A 22,546-nucleotide genomic window follows, 5' to 3' on the forward strand; every position below is an offset into this window, starting at 1 on the left:
TCTAACTTAAATAATAATAATAATAATAATAAGCATTGATATTGGTGATGTTGGCCCTGTATTTACTTAGCAGGGACTGATACCAAAATATGCAGTATCACACACCTCTAGTTTATTATGTTAAGATATTAAAGTATTTTGAAGACACCAACAAACTTAATTCAAATTATGTCCAAGATTTGAACAAAATAACTGAATGGACAAAAACACAGAAGCACCTAAAGGTCAGAAATTCAATAATATGAAGTTATTTAGAATTTGTGACATTAATTTTGCATTTACATGTTATCAGATTGACACCAAAATATGCAGCATTGCACCACCAGATTGTGCAGCGATTTTCTTTCAAGGCACTCCGTAGAGATTTCTACAGAAGAGGATGAGGGCCACTGGAAAAAAAGTAAAACAGTTCTGACTTTAATCTCAGAATTCTGACTTTTTTTCCCTCAAAACTCTGAGAAAAAAGAATTCCCAGAATTCTTTTTTTAATTCTGAGAATTCTTTTTTCTCAGAATTCTGAGATAATGTCAGAATTCTGAGAATTAATCTCAGATTAAAATCGGATTTTTTTTTTTTGTTTTCATGATCCTAATCCTCTTCCGCAGTTTGCCTCTCTGGGTGGAGAGCCAAGTTTAAACAGTTGGTAAAATAAAAATGACATCCTGTTGATACTTTCTGGGGGGTTGCAGCTGTAAAGCTAAAGTCGTGATATTTTCATCATAGATCATGTTTTTGTTGTTGTGTTTTATCTCCTGAGCTGCTATTGTGCGGCATCAACAGTCTGACATCATTATTACAGAGCAACTGGGAGGATCTGTGCGCATTGCCCTTTAAAACGTGTCTGTCATCCCTCGGCTAATGGAAAGTCACTCTGCTTGTTTTCCCCGCTGCAGATTTGCTCGGTGCAGCAGCCAGAGAGGTGGGGGGGAGAGAGAGCATTTTCCGTCGGCCGACAATCCAGGAAGGAAGGGGAGAGGACAACGAGGACGGAAATAACAAGGAGGGGGTGTCCAAAAAGGAAACTCTACCCCTTTAAGAGCAAGTGGGACATAGCGGTGCGAGAAAAAGGAGAGGAGGGGGAGAAGAAAGAGGAATTAAAAAAGAAAAGGAAGAAAGAGACAGGGAGGGAGGAGGGAGAGCGGGCGATAAAAAAAGAAAGATGACATCCTCGCAGCTGAACGGCCGAGGTGGAGCGGGAGGCTGCGGCCCGGCGAGAGCGCCGCTCGCCGCGGTCAGGGCTTGAATCCAGCGGCGAGGCTTCGACCGAACCCCGACGGCCTAGCGCGGCTCCGGGAACCGGACACAAATAGACTCATAAATCAAAAACAAGCAAAGCATGACCTGCCGTTTTGACAGATATTACAACTCATATTCGGTCTCTTGCGTGGAAAGCAGAGCATTTATTTCACTGTTTTGTGCGCGACGCTGAAGAGTAAAACTGCAGCGGCTCGGTTTTTAGTATCATTACTGTTTCTGGTTGTTTTCAGGAAACTCCCGTGGGCTGATTTCTGCGTGTTTAGCGAGGTTTGGGGTCATTTGTGTGTCTGTAAAGTATTAAAGTTGAAAGCAGGAGGCAGCAGGCCGATCCTGGACGGGGCCTGCTCCACCTCTGCAGCCTGCGTTGCTCCCACAGCTGCGTGCGTCTCAACCCACAGCTCTACCTCAATGAGAAAACCAGATTTCAGCACACGGCTTTGGCTTTGTTCGCGCTTTACGACAGAACCGGGGAGCCCATCGCTCCCGCTGCGGGCCGGGCCTCCGTCCGCGTCCCGATCGCCACCGGAGGGGCCCATCCGAGCCATGCAAAGGCGGCTCAGGAGCTGACTTCATAATCTCCACCGCTGTCTGTGGCGCAAAATGGATGCTGCTTGGAGCAATTTTCTCTTCCAGGTAGGCTTTGTGCGGGCCTGTTTTGCGTTTTCTCCGCACACGCGGGCCCTGTCTGTGTCATCCCAGCCTCGCTCACATCTTTTTGTTACAACCTCTGCAAGATAAATGCTGTGACTTGTGTTTACATTTGGTGATGGCCTTCTCCTTGCTCCTCCAGAGTACTCCCACCCAAAACCAAGTGGAGGGGAGCCTCCAATCAGAGCTCATGCAAGTGCATACGAGTTCTCCCCAGACCCCACCCACAGAGCACATAGCGCAGCCTCCTTCCACTGTGGACACCACGGCTCTGAGTGAGGAACCCCTGCCTGGTGAGAGACTCTCAGACACACCTGAGTGGGTCCAGGTGGATAAACAGGCAGAGGGAGGGTTGCTCAAAACACTGACAGTTTGAGCTGAGCGCCTTTTATCATGATAGAAATGTGAAGATGTAATTGGGACTACAATTAATGATTATTTTAGGAATTGATTAATCGTTTATCAATTAAAAATGGCGCATTCTGTAAATATATCATTTATCCACTTATGCATTTTTATAGAATCTTATTTTAATTGTAGTTCAGGTTTATGTAGCAATGCTACTAAATTATTTTAGTAATCAGTTAATTATTCTCAGGATTAATCGGCTTAAAATGACACATGCCATAGATTTTTCTTTTAACCAGTTAAAGCATTTTTCCACAATAATTCAAATTCATTTTATTGTCTAAAGTAACTTAAATTAAACAAGCTTTGCTTTAGTAAATCTGAACCTGGTGAAACTAAATCTAGCCACTTGAGGAGTTTAGGATATTTTTATCTTAAAAGCAAAAAGCAAATAGTTTTTGTAGAGTTTTGGTTTATTTACTGAGTATGTTGGGTTGTAATACAATTTTGTTCTCAAGATGTGACTGTTCTCATATTATTTAGACTTTATCCTTGTATGAGCTTATTTGTTCTCACAAATGTATTTATTTATTTTTTCTATGTATGTTCCCAATACTCGGCTGTAGTTTTTTGTTTCAGTTGAATTAAAATGCTAGAAAATGTTGTTTTAAGCAGAATTAGGTCTTTTACTGGTGAACTTCACCTGAAAGGTTGTGACAGACCCTGAGTTTCTCTTGTTCTTCTTCTTCTCTCCCCCCTGGTTCCTCCAGAGCCGGTGAAGCCAGCGCCTCGGCCGGCCCGTGTGCAACACATCTGTGCCATCTGCAACAAGCAGTTCAAGAACAACTACAACCTGCGGCGGCACCAGTCGGTCCACACTGGGGTACGCATGAAGGACAGGGCCAGAGTGCAGGCGGAGGGAGCAAAGGAGGGAACCGCCGGCCAGGTGGTGGCGGCGGCCCCGCCGGCCATGGCGGTGGGGGCCGGAGGGAGGGCGGAGAGGCCCACTGTGCCCCTCTCCCTGCTGCACCTCTCCGTGCCTCCCCCTCTCGCCCCTCCCGGCGTGCTGGCGGGCGCCCAGCAGCCTCCCCTGGGCGGTCAGGATGGCGAAGGGGTTGCCATGCCAAACGTCATGGCTACTGTTAACCCTCATGCTCCGCCTCCTGCTGCTGTCGTCATGGCCACAGGGGCGACAGTACAGGTGGGTCAGGGCCTTGTGAGAGACGGTTGTCGTCAACCCCCGAGCCTTCGAGAGTGTTGTTTCTTAAGCTGCCTTCGTCACGACGATCTTTGAATTCGTCCGCTGTGTTTGATTTCGGGAGAAATCCCTGAGCGCTGATTGGTTGAGGGGCGATTTCAGTCCCCGGTTTAAGAAACAGTTCCCTCGAAGTAGGGCTGGGCGATGTGGCTTACAAATAAAACCTCCAAACAGTGGAAGAAAAGACTTGTTTTCATACCAGAGACTATTTTAACTCTCCTTTTCTAAAAGATTAAGTGGAAAATAGAAAATATTTTAAAAAGTGGCTTTTATTTCAGTCATCTCTTCTGTGAGTTGTATTAAGGAGTATCAGGGCCAAGCTGCAAAAATGTTTGTTTAAAGGAGATCTATCTTACAAAATTCACCTTTTGCATGTTTTCATGCTTCTAAACGTATTTTTTTAAAAAAAAGAATACCCAGCTGTGTTTTGGCAAAAAGTGAATGTTTTTTGGTGTCTGGAAAATGAGCCATTTCAAAAACATTCAACTGGCACTGCACCTGTTACCTAGCAACCCGAGCAGCGCTCCAGCATGTTTGTTCAGCTGGTTTTACCGATGTATTCGCTGTACAATGGCTGCTGGAAAAAACCCAGAAACCACTTGCTGCATTTTTGTTGGTTGTGCAGGAGGCTCCACTTCTGCTTTTCAAACACGTATGGTTGTATAATTGCGAATCTGTTTGCAGTATTTTCACACACCAGTGTAAACGTTGAGTTTGGCAGACCTGACCTGACTGAAATCTCATCATCTCAGAATGATTTTATGCAAAAATATGTTTTGTATCTTCCAATCCTAACCTGTTCAAGGAAGCATAAGGGGTCACCTTTAATTATAAGAATGTAGACTTAATATCAAAATAAAGATGCAATTTTATTAGACAGAAAAAAGTCTTAAAATTACTACATGGTACTTTGAGAAAATGCTACTAGTAATAAAGATCAGATGTGGGCATTTCTTTGCTCAAACGTGTCAAAATCCTACAAACCAAAATGAAATGTTGATTATGTTAAAAGGTTAAGTATATCCATCAAATATTACAAATTATAACTCTACAACATGCTCAATATTCCCCATTTTAATTTATTTTGTGTTGGTGTTCTCATAAAATTCCTACTTTATTCTCCTAATATTGTGACATTTCAACTTTATTGTCGTACAAATTTATTCTCTGACTTTATTTCTGTGATTAAAAAACAAAACCAAACATAGCCTGGCCCTAGTATTCCATCGTAGATTTGATCTGAATTCAACATCTAAAAAAAATACAATAGCATTGACGAGGAAAAAAAATCCAGATTTTGTAAAAATTCAATCTTCGGAAAAATGAGAATTGATGCATCGCCCAGCCCTAGCTCGAAGCCCCACTCCCCCACGCTCCCCTGCATGTTCTCTGTAACACAAACCAGAATTAAAGACGAGCCAGAAGTAATTCTTTGCAACTGCGATCAGCAGATCATTTACCTAACTGGCCGATTATGTGTTTGCATGATTTCATCGTCAAATACTACAAATTCTCTTCCAGTTTGTGGAGAAAAGACTTCAGACCTAAACTCTGTAGCTTGTTTGTTTTTCTCTCAGCGGCCCGCCAATCCCAACCCCAACCCCGTGAAGAAGAACCACGCCTGCGAGACGTGCGGGAAGGCCTTCCGGGACGTCTACCACCTCAACCGGCACCGGCTGTCCCACTCGGACGAGAAGCCCTTCTCCTGCCCCATCTGCCAGCAGCGCTTCAAGAGGAAGGACCGCATGAGCCACCATGTGCGCTCCCACCAGGGCGGCGTGGAGAAACCCTACATCTGTCCTCACTGCGGCAAGGCTTTCTCCAGGTGATGCTGCGCTGCAGCCGCGCGCCGTGGCCACGCCCCCTTCCTGCTCCAACGTGTCTCTCTTATGTCCTGCTGCAGGCCTGACCATCTCAACAGTCACGTCCGGCAGGTGCACTCCTCAGAAAGACCCTTCAAATGTCCGGTATGCATAATTTTTTATTTTTTGCAGTTTTTTATCTTAAAGGTGCATTCACACACCAGTCCTGTTTAGTGCAACACTTGTTTGTTTGTCTAGGAAGTCCGGTTCATTTGGGGAGATGTAAATGCAAAATCGAACTTTGATGCAGACAAAACAGCTCAATTTCTTTTCTGATGATTACGATTGTTTTTATGGCTAATTTTGTTTATAGATACTTCATAATAATTTTTTTATGTTGCTGTTGTTTGGTTTTTCTTTTTCTTTATGGTTGTTTTGTTTTATTTCAGATATTTAAAGTGTTAAGTGCTGTGTTCAATGTATTTGAGAGGGAAAATTATACCATTATTATGTCATTATCAATATATTTAAAATTTCTCAAAATGACAATATTATCATTCATCACAATCATTTTTGGGACAGTATATAAATCAAACCAAATGGAATGGAGCCTAAAATGCCAGGTGTTCTGATTTTTACCAACGATGCTTCATCTCTCATCTGTCTGCAGACTTGTGAGTCGTGTTTTGCCACCAAGGATCGCCTGCGAGCCCACATGATCCGTCACGAGGAGAAAGTGCCGTGCCACATCTGCGGGAAGCTCCTGTCCGCCGCTTACATCACCGATCACATGAGGGTGCACAACCAGTCGCAGCACCACGTCTGCCACCTCTGCAACCGCAGTGAGTGCACACACTTTTTATCAGGAGGCACAAACTTTGAAGTTCATAAATCTAAAGTTCTCTGCAACGGTTCCTTCTCCATTTCATTTTTGGACCATGCAGTTTACCAATCAGTCTCTATTTCTAGTGTGTTTGGTATTTTGTAAAGTCAAAAATTTTCTAAAAACGTTTGACTTTTTTGAAGAGCTCACTCTTCAAAAGAGGAAGAATGAGCTTCTTCTTTGAGAGTGAGTTCAGAAATTTTCTACAAAAAACTTTGACATGTGAAACTCTGTTTCTAATGTCAGCTGCTGCTAGACCGTATTAAATGTAAAACATTTAAAACGTGGCAAGCCTGGGACTATTAGGACAGCAAGGCAAATACTGATGCGGGTCAATTGATGGAATGAAAGGGGAAGTAAATTTGTATCAAAAGATCTTTTGGAAATTTCTGATTTTTTTGAAATGTCAAAAATGTCCAGATTTTTTCTAGAAATTTCAGACCTTCTGAGGTTTCTTTCTAGCAAATGTTCATCTTTTCAAGCTAAGAAATGTCCTTGTTTTTTCTGGAAAATGTCTGACATTAATCTCAATTTCTGAGTTTTTTTTTCTTGAAAAGTTTAGATTTTTGGAGCTCAGAAATGTCCATCTTTTTTCTAGAAAATGTTCCACCATCGACAATGCTCCTAATACACCTTTGAAAAATTCAGATTGATCTAAAAAATGTTTGATATATATATATTTTGTGTGTGTGTGGGAAAATGTACTCTTTTTCTATGTACTTTGAAACCACGACAATGCATGTATATCTACCTAGTAATCATTAAAAATAATTTATTGACATTTTCGTTGTAACTTGTCGCACATGCTGAACAGACAGCTCCTCTTAAAGTCGGACGTCTTAATGCGCATGTGCAGGCATGCGCACTCACTGCATGCACCTGCTCTCCACCAGGCTTCACCACGCTGACGTATCTCCGCGTCCACGCCCAGAAGCACCACGGCCAGGAGTGGAAGGAGAGCCCCGGCGGCTTCGGCGGCACGGCCTCGGGCGGCGTCCTCGTCTGCCACTTGTGCGGCGTCCAGTGTAAGACACCCACCCAGCTCCAGGGCCACATGGGAACCCACAGCACCAGCCAGGCCGCACCGACCCCCGTCACCTCTAACGTGGCCGCCAGCAGCTCCGTCTCCCTTAGCAACATGGTGACGGCGGCGCCCACAGTGTACGTCACCGGGAACACGGTGGTGGACCTGCTCGTCACGGACTGCTCTAGCATCGCGGCGCCGCAGTCCCACAGTTAGCAGGATGGATCAGAAGCGAGTCCCGGGACGGTTACATGTTGATTCTGATCCGGTTTAATGTTTTATTTTCCGTTTTTATTCATGTAGGTATGTCTAAAGAAGAAGTAGGCGTTTCCAAAGAAAGACGTTTCACAAGAGCCACACATGATTGGACAAGCAAAAAAAAACGACCACGCCTGATTGGACGAGTAAAATCAAGTGAAAAATGATTGGTTTAGCAATCAAAGTAGCCGTTTTTCAAGAAGCAAGGCGAAATTAACTTCCGTCATTCGACAATTTTTTTTAAATATCGTTAGCTAACTCATCCGGTATCGGATTCTCACTTATTTAGTCAATTTCACGACCTTGCTGTTATAACAAGGTAGAAGACTTATTAAGCGCTTACATATAATAATGGGAGGGTGATTGTGTTAGCCGGTCGGACATTACCTTGTCTTACTTGAGAACGTCCGGTTACATTTCAAAGTAAAAGCATCAACATAAATCATGTTTTAATAACAAACAAATTTGATTTTTTTAAAGAGATTTTATCAGTAAGTGGGCTAAATTTTGTCTAAATGCAAAATTTGCTTTTACATGAAAATAAATCCGTTTTTGTTATTGAAATAATGTGAAACTGACATAAGTAGCTTAAAACAAATAAATAAAAATACAATTATCATTCAAAAAACAGTGTTACTTAAATTGGCCTTGAGATCTTCTTCAATTTCTTATCTTCTAGTTCAAATTTTAGTTTAGTTTAGTTTAAATTTATTAGGGACAGTGCACATTAATGAACAATCAATACTTCTGTACAGGCTGTAAATGAACCAGATTATAGCATAATTGCTAATTTCCATCTGTAGTCCCAAGACAGGAAGACCTAAACAACCAAAAGACATTATAAACATACAATCAAGAAATCACATTCACAAAAGATACATTAAAAAGTTAATTATAATGAGAACATGTCTGGGAAATTTTAATAAACAAAGCAGTCACCACAGATGAATTATTTCCACATGTTTCTAGAAGACATCTGTTACTGGAACAACTCGATCAGTGTTTGCACTGTAGAAACCTATTCTTTAGAAACGCCTGCTTTGAGTCTGCAGAGAATTCCCCCCTCTCTTTTTATTAGCACTTAGGGGGTAGAGGTGAAATCTTTGAGAGAAAAAACATCTAAAAAGTTTTGCTGCACAGCTGGAGCATCAAAGAAGACATCTTGGAAAGCAGCTGCAGCAGGTTCACCGACACTAATGACAAACATGGATGTGCTGTCCAAATATTTCCGAATGAAGACTCTTAATGAAAGTGTGGTTCTTCCTCTCCACCCTTAAACCCCCTTCTTGTTTTGGCATTGGCTGCTGTCTACTGTACCAAGTACTGTAAATCTCACACCAGCTCTGATCTTACCTCCATGTTAGCAACTACCGAGAATACTGAAAATCCAAAACGGTTTGTGTGGAGACATTTCAGGGGGGAGGAAACAAGAAAAACGTTAGAAGGGAAGTGGTGCGTTTGCGTGTGTGTAAGTTTGAGCTCCTCTCGCATGTTTGTAGTTTTATTTCACAAGACGGAGATGAAAATTTGGTTTTAACGCTAGCTAAATGTCTTTTTGGAGGAGGTAATCAGGAAAGAAGATTCATCTGTAGGGGATGAGTCATCTGTTTCCTAAAGGTACAGAAATAAAAAAAAAAGTTGTTATTCAGGAGCATCAAGCACCTTAAAGCTGTCGGACTCAGTAAGGATGGAGGTTTGAGTTTTCTCGGATTGTTTTGCTCTGAGTCTTCCTCTCTGGGTCTGGCCTTCACAGAAAAAAAAACTGCTAATCAGCACTTCGGCTTCTGAACTACCTTTTTGCATGAAAACAAAATAAACCAAGCAAGCTCGGCCATGTTTATTGTTATAAAACTGTCATGACGAGAATAAAATTTAGCAGTTCCACTAAGTTAGTTAGCTGTAGACAATAATATTTATGAAAAAGTTGATTTTACTCTGAATTTTTTCACATAGATTGCCATTCATTTGATTGCAGCTGTCATTGCCATAGTCCTTTTTTTTATTTCATTTTCTCTGTGTTCCAGTCCAATGGGTGAAACTTTTTTTTTTAGATTTAGTCTTTTAACTTTCTGCATAGCACTTGTTTTCTGCATCAGTCGTGTAATGAATGGTCAGTTGTTTCGTTGCGTGGAAAGGGCTTAAAAAGTCACTTTAAGTGGAGGGAAAAAAGGACTTTAACAGTCGACGAGTGCAGTTTGTTTTGTGTTCATTTCTTACCTTGAAATCTGTAGTTGTTTCTTTGAAAATGTGTTTTTCCTGTTGAGAAACATAGTGATTTATTGCAAATTAATTTTAGTTTTTCTCCATTACACTAAAAAAATAATAATGATGATACCTCTACTTTAGGCTTCTGTACAGCTCTTGTGATACATCTTTAATGCCTTATCGTACTCAACTGCATTTTAATTCTTTTATGACAAAATATTTCAAATCTTAGTCATGGATTCATTAAGAATATTAAGGGGATGTATTTATATTTATATTTTTATATTTCTCAACAGTATGCATGTCTAAAAAGTTGTTAGAGCAAAAAAAAAATCGATACTTATTACAGTCATTGTTTTTGTTGTTTTATTTTTTTGTAGATCAAGTAGAGATCATGTTATTTTATAATTTGGACAGTTTAAAGTAAAAATATTAAACAAGAATAACTGTTTGGACTGTTTTTCCTTCATGTTAGTTAGACTGAAAACTTAATGTCCCAAAGAAGATTCTAATAAGAAACACAAACAACTTTTAGAAGGAAAACATCAATTTCAAACATTGCTTTATATAGCCAGGATGAAGCGATTGGGATCGATCGTGATGAATTGATAATTGAAACAACTACTTTACTAATCAATTAACTGGAGTGTAGTCTCAAACCTATACAAATAATATATACATTCTGAATTTCTGTCCCAAGAAGGAAACTGTCCATTTACGTGACGATCCCGCTTTATGCAAAATGACCAGGGTTGAATGGAGTCGGGCTGGGCCAGGCCGAACCCTGCAGTGCAAAAAGGGCTATCGTGGCATGGAAGTGATCCATGCCACTGAACCGCCATCTTGGTAGGCAAGAGCAGCTCAAAGCTTTGAAACCAACAAAAAGAAACTAGAGTACTAAAAAACTGTGATTGATTACAAGTTATGATGTACTTATGTTGTTTATTAATTAGATAGGAATGAGTTGAGCTAGTTCTAAACTTTTGGCTTGTTTATAATGGTCAAAGCAGTTCCATAGCAACTGCCATGATGACTACCAAGATGGCTGCTTGCCACAAAGTTCCCAAAAGTGTGACATCACATGACAACTATGTATTCTTGCATTAAAATGTTTATTATAATTTTTTAAAAAAGAGTTTGATTATTTTTTCATATTCACATTTTAATTAATTTTCAAATATACAAAAAAACTTAAATTGTTCAATGAAAAGCCTTTTCTAATCCAGTTACTCGACCAATCGTCTGAATAATCGCAGGCACAGCTGTAGTCGGAAAGCGCTGCAGCGTTTATAAACGCTTCGAGCACAAGAAACTTCCTCTTTAACACATGCTTACATAATTAAAAAATAAATCAATAACAGGGTTATTTGTGCCCGAATATAACGGCTAACTGCTTCCTTTGGGAACTAATTGAATTTTGCAAACAGATTTTCCCTCCAGTCTATTCAACATGTCTCTAGGTTCCTACATAAAAACGCAGATGTGTGACTGGTGCACGTTTCTCGCCATAGACCTGTAGGAACTGGCTGCTGGTGCAGCAGTGTTGAGTCAACGCTGCATCTGGGAGGCTGAGGCAGCAGCAGCAACAGCAGCAGCATCTCTAGTGTGATGTGGCGAGACAGCGAGGGGATGACATAGCGACAGCATCCGCTCACCGTACCGCTGCATCGGAGCGCAGCTTCCTCTTTAAGTCGGGTTTAACGTGTTTCCGTTAGATAACACCGAGTGTTTGCGCCGCCTGGTTCTCGCATCAGTTGCCGTCGGGCTAACCTCGCGAAGATTTTGATCAAAGTTGCTGCTAGCTCGTGTTAGCTCGCCGCTACCCTTCAAACATTCAAGCGGCCACATAAAACATGCGGAGCATCGAGGCCGAGACCCCTGGGATATCTTTAAACGCTTCCCGCAGGACACGACCTTCGGCTGGACGCTGACTGGACTCTGCAGAGCCGCTGTGTAAATGTTTCATATTTATTCAGAACATGCTCACAACTCCCGATGTGCTAGCGAGGGCAATTGGCTTAACTGCGGCAGCTGGCTGCTACAAACAAACAACAAGCTAATAAAGAACATTTAAACGCCAATATATCATCTGTAGTTAAATAAACATTCAAATAGATGCATCTGGATATATGAGTTATTTTTATTAAAACAACCTCGGCTGTTTGCATTCATGGGTCCCCCAATAACATCACGGCTAACTCGGCTAATCGCTAACGGTCGTAGCGTCGTCATTGTTAGCAGGTGATTCAACAGCGCAGACAGTCGGTCATTTTAACGTCAACCGGTTCGTTATGTTGATGACAGAGCATGCTTCCTGATATTCTCAATAAAATGTCAGTGTTTGTTTTTATTTAATTAACGTGTTGCTGACTTGTTCGTGTCCTTCTGGCGCAGGTTAGCCTCACTAGCTGGTCAATTTGTTTAAAAAGAACGAGCCGTTAGCTAAGTTAGCGTAACTCCGTGAGTTTTTATCTGCCTTTTTTATACTCCCATTTTGGTTCAGTAGCTCCCCCACCCATAAAACATATTAAAATAAAAATCTAGTTATGCCCGACGCGCGTTGACGTGTTAGCAGTTTTAATTTGTGGATAAGCTTCACCTCCCAGACAGGTGACACTAACTAACGGGCTTCCTGCAGGAACAATGAGCTCCAGCTCCCTCATCTAATGTCAACATTTTTCCACAATAAAAAAAAAAAAAAAATAGCGCATTGCGCATTTTGCTAATGGACTTGAACTTTTTCGTTTTTAATGAGTCAGCCAGTGTAGTGTAAGTAAACTGCAATATTTGTAATGGGGTGGATAGGAAGCTGGTAAATGCTCCCAGTGGTATCAGGTGGATGATGGAGGAAGATGCAGAGACTTTATTATTTTACATTTATGTCACCGAGCTGCTGTATTTTTAATCTGATAGGCGAAACTACTATTTTCACTTCAAATTCTGTTGATTTTTGGTCAATAAAAAGAAAAAAGTGTTAAAGTATACTCAGGTTTAGGTCAGGATTCAACATAAATCAAACATTGTTGACATTAATTTATGTATTTGAATGTATACATTTCATTTAACTGTAGAACATTTTACTAACATTAAAAGCTGAACGATTTCTTCAATTAGAGGGAAGAAAAAAACTGAAGGAATAATTTTTATATCAGGCAAATATTTTTGAAGCTTTTCATTGTTTTTAAATCTTGAGAGATGTGATAACTTTTGTTTGATACTGTTTTTTACTATTGTCTTGATATGGAAATCTTACTTCATGCTTTTGTTTCATCTCGTGGAGAAAACCGATGGCAGTCTACAGAATGCTAATGCAGGGCTGATAGTCCTCCATACTTTCTTTTTTTTCTCTGGTTTACATACATTCAACTCTGTTATTTTAGCAAGTTGACCTCAGGCCTTTTGCAGCAACCAATGTAATATTCTGCCTTTCTTCTTGGCACAAAGGGTAGAGTTTATTCAACTCAATTGGTTTTTTCCAGTGACGTGGCAAAATAATCACAAGCACACACAGTCTTGGCCAATAATTCATATTCTGACATTTGTAAGCTTAGTCCACATGTTTTCAGCACTCGTCAGGTGAGATCCTTTCAAGAAGCCTTGTGACATCCTGTTTATCTGAAAAGCAGTTTTCAGATAAACTGGTTTTCAGATAAACGTTTGGGATTATTGTTCTGTCAGAATACATCCATTTTGAGATGTTGGAGTTGGGGACAGGATTATTATTTTATGGTTCTGCATCATCAGGCCTCCTTTTTCTGTGATCATAGTTCAGATGTTCTTTGAGCTTTTGAGATGCTAATTAGCTCCTCCCATTGTAAAATCGCTCCTGATGTGACAATAGTTTTTAATTTTTTTGCCATTGTTACTCTCATCTTGTGACCTTGCAAGCTGTCGTTCTGTTCTGCTGTTTTTAGGTTCTTCAGTTTTATTCCTGTTGTATTGGGCTACTGCCAACTGGCAATATGGTAACAGAGACTTAATACAACTGAATAATTTATGATCGACCTTAGGGTTAACATTTCCTTAGCTCAGCATGTTTCACAATTTCAAAATCAGTGTTTTTCTTAAAACAATTTTCAGATGTTTTAAAAAACTGTCAGAATTTAAGATTTGTCTGTTTTCCCACATCATGCTAGGTTTTGGGAATTTTGTTTGTTAGTATGAACCCACTTATGTCAGTACCTGCTTTATTATGCTTTAATATTTAAACCTTGAAAAAAACCCTCTAAATTAGGCTTGTCTGAAAACCAGCAGCACTGATTTCTTCTGGCTGTAGCCACAATTTACTCCAAAAATATAGAACACTTGCAGAATATTGACGTTTTTATCGATTAAATAATCCTTTTTGGTAATATAATGCAGACCTATATTTCTGTGTGTCCCTGAACGTCTCATCAGGGAGGTTAGCTTAATGTACAGCCACGTGTGTTGGACTATGATAGCGTGTTCCTTTCTCTTATCTTTTGAGCACAGCCAGTTGTAAACACTTGGGGTTTGTTTTTTTTGCGAGCGATTGGTGTTCACTCTCATCCTCTGTGTGTTTTTCAGAGAGGACAGAGAGCGACAGATCACAAGGACCAGATTGTCTGCCGAACTTCTTGCCTCCTAAGACAGATCGCCAGGGACCATGCTGACCATCTTGGCTGCTGGGTCTGTGTTCTTTCCAGGCCTTTTCCTTCTGTCCAAACAATGCCTGAAGTCACTGAGATGGAGCGAAGGAGATGCGGTTATCGTATCGGCCAGGTCGGGCTTCCGCAAAACTTTCCAACACGTTTATGTGTAATGTGGTAACTGTGATCACTGTTCTTCCTGAACATTACTTTTGTTTAGAGGCTGCTTAAAATTAAAATCTGATGTGATTCTTTCTTTGAAATTGTTTGCTCAATCATTTCAAAGCAAATTATAGTCCTCCATAAAACCAGTCAGTTGCTGTTCTACAATAATTGAATACATTATTTGAAAGTGGTACTTCTGAATATTTAGTACCCAACCCAATCTAATACTTTAAGTTTTTTTAATTCTGCACCTAATAATTAAAAAACTAACGCTACAACGAAAGCTAAACAGTACTTGACGAATACTAACATAGCAAACTGAATAAGACAAAATTTCACAATAAAATAAAACTGAAGTTTTATTTAGTTTTATAAATAAAACTAAATATCCCCTTAAACCAGGGGTGTTGAACTCATTTTCATTTTGCGCCAAATCAAAAATCTGAATGTTCTTAAAAGGTAGGATGGGTAGAATGTATTAAGCATTCAGAAAGTGTTTCTTAAAATTAAATAATAGTGAAAATCTTTTTACACTGGTCAGTCCCTCCAGATTTTTGTGATTCTTTTCGTTTTATTGCAATCAAAATAACAGATTTTTGTGGTGCTAATTTAGAAATTTTTGCAAGGAAGTTTTAGATTTGTGCTTATGTATGTATGCTAAATGTGACTTTTTATTAATTGCTGCATCGATCACAGACTATAACATCAAGTAAGGCTGAGGCAGCAGTCACTTAAATCCAATGTTTTTGGCCAATTTTGAGAAAAATTAGCAGTGAAATCAGAAAAAAATGTGGGGATCTGTTGACTGGATGAATTTTGCGAATTTGTGAAAAACCGGGGACTCATTGACGTAATCTGGAGTCTCGAGGGCCAGATAAAAACCTCTGGCGGGCCAGATTTGGCCCCGGGGCCTCGAGTTCGACACATGCTCTAAACTATTACATCCCTGGTTATAACAAAAAGAAATGCAGGGGAAAAATAAACAACTTTTTTGATTTATTTTTTGTTTTTCCGTTCTGAACTCAGGTTGGTGTCATCGGTTCAGGCAGTCATGGCTTCTTCAGCTGGCTACATCATTGCATCTTCCTGTAAGGACATAATTGAAGACCAGTAAGTTGTACGGCTGATAGTAATAATAATAATATTAATAATATCACATCAACTTTCAATAAAATCTGTGCCTTGATGTAAAAACTGTCATCTCTTCCTGTGTGCGCAGGCACTGGCTCACAAGCACCTACATCATGTTTGCTGTCCCCTACTTCGTCTACGACATCTACGCCATGTTCATGTGCTACTGGTACAAGCTGCGGGTGAAAGGTCACGAGGAGGCCTTGGCGGCCCCCCAACACATGCGCTCAGCAGTGAGGAGCTACCTGCGTCGCGAGTTCCTCATGGTGCTGCACCACGTTGTGATGGTCACCGTCTGCTTCCCCGTGTCTGTGGTAACTGTCATGTCGCTCTTTCTGTTGCGCAAAGGAAAACTGAAATTGCAGAGATGGGGAGTAACTGGTTACATTTAGTTTAATAAATTCTTTCAAAAAAATTATTTTTAGGATTAATTTTACTTAGTAATTTTGTTTCTCTATAATGTATTTTGCCTGGTTTTGTTATATGAATTATTGTCATTTTCTTCCTTAAAATACCAACATTTCCACTTCGCTTTACATTTTGGTCCATCTGATGATGTATTTTTTAAATATTAAATGATTGGTAATTCCCAGTTACTCAGTACTTCAGTAGACTTTTTACCAAATACTTTTTTACTCTCGAGTAAAAATATGTCCACCAATACTGCCCCCCTGTGGCAGGGATACAAGTTATTGATGAATGAGTTAATACAAAGCTGATCACATTGATCGACTTACTACCAACTAAGCAGCCATTTTCTTAGTTTTCTTATGTATTGTTTCTAGGGATGCGAGCTATTAATGCGTTAATCTAAAGTTGATTCATCTTTTCAATTGACTAATAATTAATTCCCGTCATTATTTGGCCGCCATCTTTAATCCTGTATCTATGGCTCCGCTTCAGGATGACCAGCGGCGCCCTCCGCTGGATGGTGGCCAAACTACAACACTATAAAAGGTTCAAGAGGACATTATTAGTTAATCGATCGGAACTAATTTCAATCTAATTAGCTATTAATTAATATTGCATCCCTTTTTGTTATTATAAAACAAGTAACAACATATTCTAAATGTAATTGAATTTGTTATTGAAGTATTAAATGTTTTGTTTTTCCAGTTTTGGCGACAAGGAAAGGGCGACTATTTCCAGGGCATAATGTTCATGGCGGAGCTCAGCACTCCATCTGTCTGCTTAGGAAAAATCCTCATCCAGGTGAGTGTTGATGTTCAGACAAATCCAGATCATCATCACAGGTGCATGGCACTGACTAAATGTCTTAATTTACACTTTTATTTCTCTTTTTTAATTCATTGGAGGGCGTATATTTCCGGTCATTCCCAGCATGCAGCTTGTTCATGCTGTCAGATGTTTACAAACAGACTGTTAAATGTCACTCTTTAATTGCTGACAGTGTGCTTGGATACACATTGTATGAATTGCAACACATCTGCATCTATTCAGGTTTGTGTTTATGTGTTTGCAATGTTTCAGTGTCTGTTTGGAGGTCAGCCCAGTGGAGCGATTAGACCCAAGCATTCAGCTTATGTTTTAGGTGCTTTCGGACCATGTTGCTGTTTTTGATATTTTGCAAAATCAATACATTTGTGTCTTTTTTTCTTTTGTTTTTGCACTGCTGGAGGTTTTACAAAGTGGCTTTTATTTTGCTTTAATTTTCTGTTTAAGAGTCGATACTTTAATAAACCATCCAATTCAATCAAATACTGAGATTGTTTTAGGCAAAATATTGTCCAGCTAAACAAATTCACACAGAACCCTGAATAACCTATTTAGACAGTTTATTAACAATTACAAAGTTGATTTGGGTGTTGATTACATTTTAAAAAGTAATCATCAAAGGCAGAGATATTTAATCATATTTTAACATTTTAATTGATTAATGTATCATTTGTTGTTGATGCTACAAATGGTCCTTTTAAGGACATTTAAGATCATAATATAGTTGGAAAAACCACAACCAGAAAAGTTTACATCAAACAAAATGAAAGAAGGAGTCAAAGTGCTAAAAATTGCAGGCCATTTAGCATTTTGTTGAAGAGGCTTTATTAGAATTAATGTTGTTAATGTCTTCCTCGTTTGGGCGGAAAATGTTGTTTTCTGTTTCAACCTTTACAAATGGAGACGAGGAACAGAAAAAATTAGTCTGCAAATTTCATGAAAAAAATTTATGGGAAGCGTAAAGAAGACAAATCATTTTTAATCCTGTAGTTTAGGTCAATGGTTACATTAGTAAAACCTGCAGTAGCAGAACCACAGCGCCCCCTGGCAGTGCAAAATGAAACCACAGAAAAAGAACAAATGGTATTAAAAGCTCCGCATTACATCAGGCGATTTTCTTCATGACTAAACAACAAAACAGAAATGTTGGGTTTGAAAACACCTAAAGTGAGAAAGTTATAAAAACTAAAAAAACATCCACCTTCCTCCTGTAGACACCAATCAGCTTTTGACCAGAAATATATATCCTTGTGCCCTCCTGCCATCCCCTAATCACTCTGAGCAAATAGAGTAAAACCTAACAGTGTTAGAATGACGGATATAACGTTCAGATTATTAACCTTGTCGGCTTGTACCTTTTGCATTTCCTTTCTCCCTCTGTGTTTTTTCCACTCTCAGTACAAACAGCAACACACTCTGCTGCACAAAGTGAATGGGGCTCTTATGCTGGTCACTTTTTTCATCTTTCGAGTCCTACTCTTCCCTTACCTCTACTACGTCTATGGAAGGTATGTCTCTCTTTTTCCTTCTCCGTTCTGTCGTCTGAGCTGGCGGTCACCAACCTGCACAGCGACCGATCTGAAACCGCAGTCAGAAGTTTACCGGGCTCATCATCGGCATGAAGGTCACTGATTTGGAGATTCTAGTCATTTATTTAGACAAGCGTTTTTCAAGGCAAAACAACCACAGAGGAGGATTAAGGCCTCTGAAAACAAAATTGAAATTCATTGAATTCTGACTTTTGTCAGAAAAAAAAAAGTCTGAAAATTTCTTTGAATTTCAGAAGTCAGACTTCAATCTTTTTTTCCCCTCAGAATTATGACTTTTGGTCTCATAAGATTTAAGTCAGAATTATGAGTAAAAACATTGGATGTTGGATTAATCAAAACAAGAAATATTAGAGAAATAAAAAATAATTATGCAAATCAGAAAATAACTGTTAAGATTTTTTTTAAATTAAAAATGTTTTTTTTTTTGTCTTAAATGTATCCATTTTAATGTGTCTCTATTTGTTTATTTTATTTTTTTTTATTGTTTGTTCTCTTCATAAACCTTTAGAGTATTTTCGTTCATGGTCAACAACACTGCAAATCTAACGTTTTTACCTCTACATGTAAGAACTCTTCGGCGCCCTCTGGTGGCTTGGAGGCACAATACATAGCAGCGTCAAACTCTTTAAATGAGGGTTGAATTTATGTTTTTGTTAATCAATACTTCTGTGTTTTAGTTTGCAGTGTTTGTTTTGTGTGCACTAATTGATGAATGAACAATAAAGACTAAACATTAAAGCCAAAAGTCTTTCTGACCGTTCATGCCTATGATGAGTTCATCTCAGGCTCTTCTGACCGCATTTTGCATCTTAAAATAAAGCAGAACGCTAAGGTTCTGCTTCTGTCTCTCTCATTTGGGTTCAGGTACGCGTCGATCCCCTTCCACATGGTTCCCCTGACAGTACCCTGGCACTGTAACGTCGGCGCCGCCCTTCTCATGGCGCCCCAGCTCTACTGGTTCTCCCTCATCTGCCGGGGGGCTCTGCGATTATTCACCGGCTCGTCGCGCTCCCGGCGGCCGCGCGCGCCCTCCGCCGACGACAAGGAGCATCAGGGGGACGGCAACGCGCTGCCGCAGCCCTCTAACGGCTACAATGCGCGTTCCACAGAGCCAGAGCTGACCACTCACTGAGAGGAGGAGGCAGGAGGAGAAGCGGCGGCGTGGGGGGGAGGAAAGCGAATGTACCAATGAGTATGTAAACAGAAAGGAGAGTAAAAAGTAAACCTAAAATCACGCTGAAGTGTTTCAGAGGCAGCAAACGGCTAAAACGAAGCGGTGGCTGACCTTCAAGTACTTCAGCTTGGTAGTTTGTAGGAACCAAATGGAGCTTTAGGGCACCTTAGTATTTAAGATGTCATCAGGCACTGTGACGGATAGGAACATGCACTGACCCGGGAGGAGCCTGCCTGGATATTTAGCAAGTGTAGGTGGCCATTTCCCCTCACGTAGATCAAATACAGTCCTCGCTGCCTCGTATTATAGGAAGAGCAGGAAAATAGGAATGTATTATATTGTATGTTAGTATGTTTGCTGTAGGTGAAAGGCCTGATTCAGTTTAGTAACGAAGAAGACCTTCAAAAAATAACAAAAAAGGAAAAAAAAAACCCAGCTAAGCAGTATTTTGACTTGTTAGTGTTTATCTGTATCCTCTATGTAGTCACTGTCACTCTAACAAAATGTAACCAACCTGCAGACTGACTCATCTTTAAAGGGAGATACGTCATTATACTGTATTCTGCTGCCTTACCCCCCACTCTTCCAGGTTCATTTGCGATTTTAGTTTAGTCTCTGAGACGGAATAAAAGCGTTCGTCAGACAGCAAAATGTGACGGTTGTACATAGCAAGCAGATGTAAAATGGTCTTTTCCGTGTCAGTATTATGTGAAGGAGGAAAAGATTTAATTTAATTTATTTATTTTTATTTGGCTGCACGTTAGCACTGCTGTTGTGAGAACAATGGAATGGGAACTCTGCTCAGATGAAGATTAAAACCAATATGTCAAGGCAGTTGTAAGAGCTGGAACATATTCATCTTTAATTTAACAAAATGTTTTTAAAAAATCCTTATCCCCACAATAAAAGAAAATAAACATATCATTTTAAATCCAAAATAAAATCTGCCGTCTTAAAGAAAATTATTTATTTTAAAACATCTTCACCTTAAAATATGAAAGTTTACAATTAGAAAAAAGTTTTGTTCTGTGTGTTTAAAAAAGATGTTTTGGTTTTGGATGAAATTTGTTCTACAGCCATGAAATTTATTTGCAAAAAAAGGGAAGAAATCTATTTCATTATAGCAGCGGCGTCCATTTTTAGGCCTTACATATTTTTACTAGATGGAAAAAAAACAGTAGGTAAATTTCTCCCAAAAATATTAGAAATTTTGAGATCAATTACCTTTCCTTAGTTTTTAGACAAATGAAGAAAATTTCTGAGGCCCCAAAGTTAATAATTTTCTAGAATAAAGAAAAAAGCTCCAAATTTAGAAAAATTTCTAAGGAGAATGTCGGAATTTTCTGAGTTTCTAAATTCTAAATGTTTTTTTTTTTTTTTACTTTGAAAACTCAGAACATTTTTTAAAATTTGACAATTTCTGACTAATTAATCTAAAAACGTAATGCATCTAATACTTTTATGTGGCCTGATTTAAATGTTTGAAGCTGCAGGGCTGTCTGCCTCCAAGCCACCAGGGGGCCCCAAAGAGTCTTGGAATATAGATATCAAAACTTTACATTTGCAGTGTTGTTGACCAAGAATGAATATATTCTTAATGACAGCTTTAAAATAGTTACAGATATCACCACTACTAATTTACTGTTATTTAAATGTAGAAAAGCGATAAAGGATAAATGTTAGAGCCAAGCATGAAAACATCATTTAATTGCTGAAACTCGCGAAGTGAAATCAGCGCTGGCTGGTGTGTGACGAGCTCAGCTGGAACGGGCCCCCAAATCAAGTTCAGCTTTGGGCCCCGTTCAGTTTTGATTGATGCTTAGCATTAATTTATCTCTTTCAGTAGAAAAACAATTCTGCTTTTCTTTCTGTTTTATCCCAAAACCTGAGTAAAATTCCCCATTCCGTGTTTAACTACAACAGCCTAATATGTTCTCACATATTTTAGCACCTGATTATTATTATTATTACACAGATTTATTGAATAGTAATCATCAAGCAGTTGGTTTTACAGCTTAGTGTGTGCAAATGTCCCAGAAAGGTTTTAGCTGTGCTTCTTGTTTCCGTGTAGTTTTACTGTCATTCCATTCACTGGTGTCACATTTAAATCCCATTTTGCCACAAACAGATACACACTTCCTGCTTCTTCTTCTTTTTTTGTCTTCATAAGTTCGGTGCTGCTGTTGATCTTAAATTATCCGTTTTCTTGGCAGGACTATTTCACAAAGGGATTCACGAGATTTCAGTATTTTAAAATCTTAGTCAAGAGACTTTATGTGTGAAGGGAAACAAGAATGGAGAGTTACCTCACGGGGACTGACACGCAGCACATCTGTCCTTATTTTCTTCTGTTTGTTTCGGGGTTTTTTTTTGTTTTTTGTCTTTTCAGACTTGGTGGAACGCCCCCGATCATTGAGCCTCTGGTTCCATGAACCACCTATGAACAAACTGGCTTCTTTTACCACTTTATGTTGCTGTAATGCAGCTACAGCGTCCTGTGAATTGGTTTAAAGAAAAAAAAAGAAAAACACAAATCAAAGCGTGAAACGATGGGGCGTGCCGAAGCAGTGGGACCCCTGTTGGCATGTCGAACACTGAATATTCATTCCCCCCGTTCCGTGGATCCATAAAGGTACCGCTTCTTGACAATATTGGAACATTTCAAACTGCTGTACTGTATATTCCACAAATGCTTGTTATTTATTTGTAAGTATTTATTTATTTATTTATTTGGTTTGTGAATTTGAATGCATACTTATGCATACATATACTCTATGCTTCTGAGCCTTATGTGAAGGCTGTATTGTTACTCGAACTTAGCTAAAATATACTTCTTTCTGTCCTGAGCCTGTCTGGAGTCGTTTCTTCTTCTTATGTTTTGGCACTTTTGACATCCAGTAAATCTTCCCTGATCATTAGTATGATCATTAGTAGGGCTGTAACTAATAATTTTTTAGATTATGAATTAAAAAATAATAAAAATTGGCACATTCTGCA

The 22,546-nt window shown here is 39.4% G+C and overlaps 2 protein-coding genes across 3 annotated transcripts; both read left to right on the forward strand.

Moving 5' to 3' along the window:
* The first annotated feature begins 1,108 nt into the window (after window positions 1–1,108).
* On the forward strand, window positions 1,109–10,778 carry mazb (MYC-associated zinc finger protein b (purine-binding transcription factor)). Of its 2 annotated transcripts, none has more exons than XM_055057904.1 (7): window positions 1,109–1,890; window positions 2,048–2,198; window positions 3,024–3,454; window positions 5,089–5,336; window positions 5,415–5,478; window positions 5,984–6,155; window positions 7,090–10,778. In XM_055057904.1, the coding sequence occupies exons 1-7, from the start codon at window positions 1,858–1,860 to the stop codon at window positions 7,434–7,436; spliced, it is 1,446 nt and encodes a 481-aa protein (XP_054913879.1). In that variant the 5' UTR covers window positions 1,109–1,857; the 3' UTR covers window positions 7,437–10,778. The 2 variants fall into 2 exon arrangements, with proteins under 2 accessions (XP_054913879.1, XP_054913880.1); XM_055057905.1 differs by having other exon boundaries at window positions 3,024–3,136.
* A 393-nt stretch (window positions 10,779–11,171) lies between these two features.
* On the forward strand, window positions 11,172–22,395 carry tlcd3bb (TLC domain containing 3Bb). The gene is made up of 7 exons (XM_055057807.1): window positions 11,172–11,636; window positions 14,232–14,426; window positions 15,485–15,568; window positions 15,678–15,903; window positions 16,706–16,801; window positions 18,224–18,333; window positions 19,240–22,395. The coding sequence occupies exons 2-7, from the start codon at window positions 14,311–14,313 to the stop codon at window positions 19,505–19,507; spliced, it is 900 nt and encodes a 299-aa protein (XP_054913782.1). The 5' UTR covers window positions 11,172–11,636; window positions 14,232–14,310; the 3' UTR covers window positions 19,508–22,395.
* Window positions 22,396–22,546: the final 151 nt, after the last annotated feature.

Source organism: Poeciliopsis prolifica, unplaced genomic scaffold (genome assembly GCF_027474105.1).
Source record: "Poeciliopsis prolifica strain line A6 unplaced genomic scaffold, Auburn_PproV2 SCAFFOLD049, whole genome shotgun sequence".
Lineage (NCBI taxonomy): Eukaryota > Metazoa > Chordata > Actinopteri > Cyprinodontiformes > Poeciliidae > Poeciliopsis > Poeciliopsis prolifica.